Source organism: Leptonychotes weddellii, chromosome 10 (genome assembly GCF_054177405.1).
Source record: "Leptonychotes weddellii isolate Sample4059 chromosome 10, ASM5417740v2, whole genome shotgun sequence".
NCBI classification, from domain to species: Eukaryota; Metazoa; Chordata; class Mammalia; order Carnivora; family Phocidae; genus Leptonychotes; species Leptonychotes weddellii.
In genome coordinates, this window is record NC_138378.1 from 40,529,127 (window position 1) to 40,530,943 (window position 1,817).

A 1,817-nucleotide genomic window follows, 5' to 3' on the forward strand; every position below is an offset into this window, starting at 1 on the left:
CCCCCCCCCCCCCCCCCCCCAGCAAAGAGGTTCACAGGCTACCCCTCTCCATGACCCGTTCATTAGTTTTTGATCTCCGTGTACTCAAGAGTCAGCTTCGGTGTGTTTTCCCCATCCGTTCTCGAAGTTTCTTACACACCCTCCGCGCCGCAGGCAGGACCCCGCCCCGGGGCGCCCGCGCGGTCACCACGTCCTGCCATAGAGCAGGTTGGCGCCAAGCACGCCGCCGCCGCCGCCGTAGTCCCCCGCGGCCGCGTCCAGGGCCGCCAGGCCGCCCCCAGGGCCGTGCAGCGCGGGCGGGCTGGGCGACAGCTCCTCGAGCTCAGGCGCGGGCGTCGGGGCCGGTGGCTGCGGGCCGGCCTGGCCGGGTGTCGGCGTGCTGGCACCGTTCTGGCACGGCTTGCCGTCCTTGACCAGCACGGGCACCGCCACGCGACGCGGGGACGGCGGCGGAGGCGGCGGAGGGCCCAGGCCGCCCTCCTGCTGCAGCTGCTGCGCCGCCTTGTCCTTGGCCTGCCGCTTCATCTTGTAACGGTGGTTCTGGAACCAGATCTTGACCTGCGTGGGCGTCAGGTGGATCATGCTGGCCAGGTGCTCGCGCTCGGGAGCCGACAGGTACTTCTGCTGCTTGAAGCGACGCTCCAGCTCGTAGACCTGCGCCTGCGAGAAGAGCACGCGACGCTTCCTTCGCGGAGCCGCCGCAGCCGCATGCAACGGCGCCAGCGTCTTGGCGGCGTCCGCGATGCCCGTCAGCGACCCCATGCCGGCCACGTTCACGCCCGCCGATGGCCCCATGAACCTGGAGACTGGGGAGGGCCCCAAGGGGAGAAGCCGGGTGAGCGCCAGGCCTGCCGGGATCCCGCTCCCGCCGCCGCCCCACGCTCTTCACACCGCGCGGGCCGCGACGCCGGTGAGACCCCGGCTGGGTCCCAGCACGCTCCGTGCTCCCAGAGGCCCGGCGCCCCCGGCCGGGTCCCAGGACCCTCCGCGCGCCCCCAGCCCAGTCCCGGCACCCCCCGCGCGCCCCGGCCAGGAGCCCGGGACCCTCGGCTCCGCGCGCGCCCCGGGCTGCGACGGGCAAAGCCCGCGCCGTCCGCCTGCCCTCAGTTCCGCGCTGTCCGCCCCGCTCACTTGACGAGTAGCGCGGGTCCGGGTTGGCGCCGTACCAGCCGGTGGCCGCGGCGGCCGCGCCGCTCCGCATGCCGTCCGTGTAGGTGGGAAGCTCGCCCACGTTGCCCAGGCCGCCGTTGCAGTAGCCGCCCATGGCGCCGTGCGGAAACTGCGAAACGCCCGGCGGCATGTGGTAGGTGGCGGCAGCCGCGGCCGCCGCCGCCGCCGCGGCCGCCGCCGCCGCCGCGTTGTGGCCCGCCATAGCGTGGGGTGGCTGCATGCCCGCCACCGCCGCCGCCTGCGAGGAGGGGCCGAGCGGCGGCGCACGGTAGGCGGCCGCGGCCCCCAGGGGCGCCCCCAGGCCGGGCGGCGCGCCGTCCATTGCGCCGCCGAACTTCTTGTAGGTCTCCTCGATGGGGCTCAGGATGTCGGACACGGAGAAGGGCGTCGTGTGCTTGGGGCTCAACGACATGGCTCGGCGGACGGCCAGGTAGGGGGGCCCGGGGCGGGCGCGGGCGGGAGGCGGCGGCCGCTCGTCGCCGCCACCCCGGCTGCGGCGGCAGCGCCTGTGACGAGGAGTCGGCGGCGCGGCGAGCCCCCGAGCCGCGGGATCTGGGGTTTATTTTAGTCCGCCGCCAGGTTTACGACAGACTCGGGGGGCGGAGCAACATCCCAAACGAGCAAACAATGGTCATTGACATCTTTTT

General features: G+C 73.9%; 1 protein-coding gene across 1 annotated transcript; it reads right to left on the reverse strand.

Annotated features, from left to right (window-relative positions):
* Positions 1-183: 183 nt before the first annotated feature.
* On the reverse strand, positions 184-1,582 carry NKX2-4 (NK2 homeobox 4). The gene is made up of 2 exons (XM_081832206.1): positions 1,132-1,582; positions 184-806 (listed from the first exon to the last, which is right to left on the reverse strand). The coding sequence occupies exons 1-2, from the start codon at positions 1,580-1,582 to the stop codon at positions 184-186; spliced, it is 1,074 nt and encodes a 357-aa protein (XP_081688332.1).
* Positions 1,583-1,817: the final 235 nt, after the last annotated feature.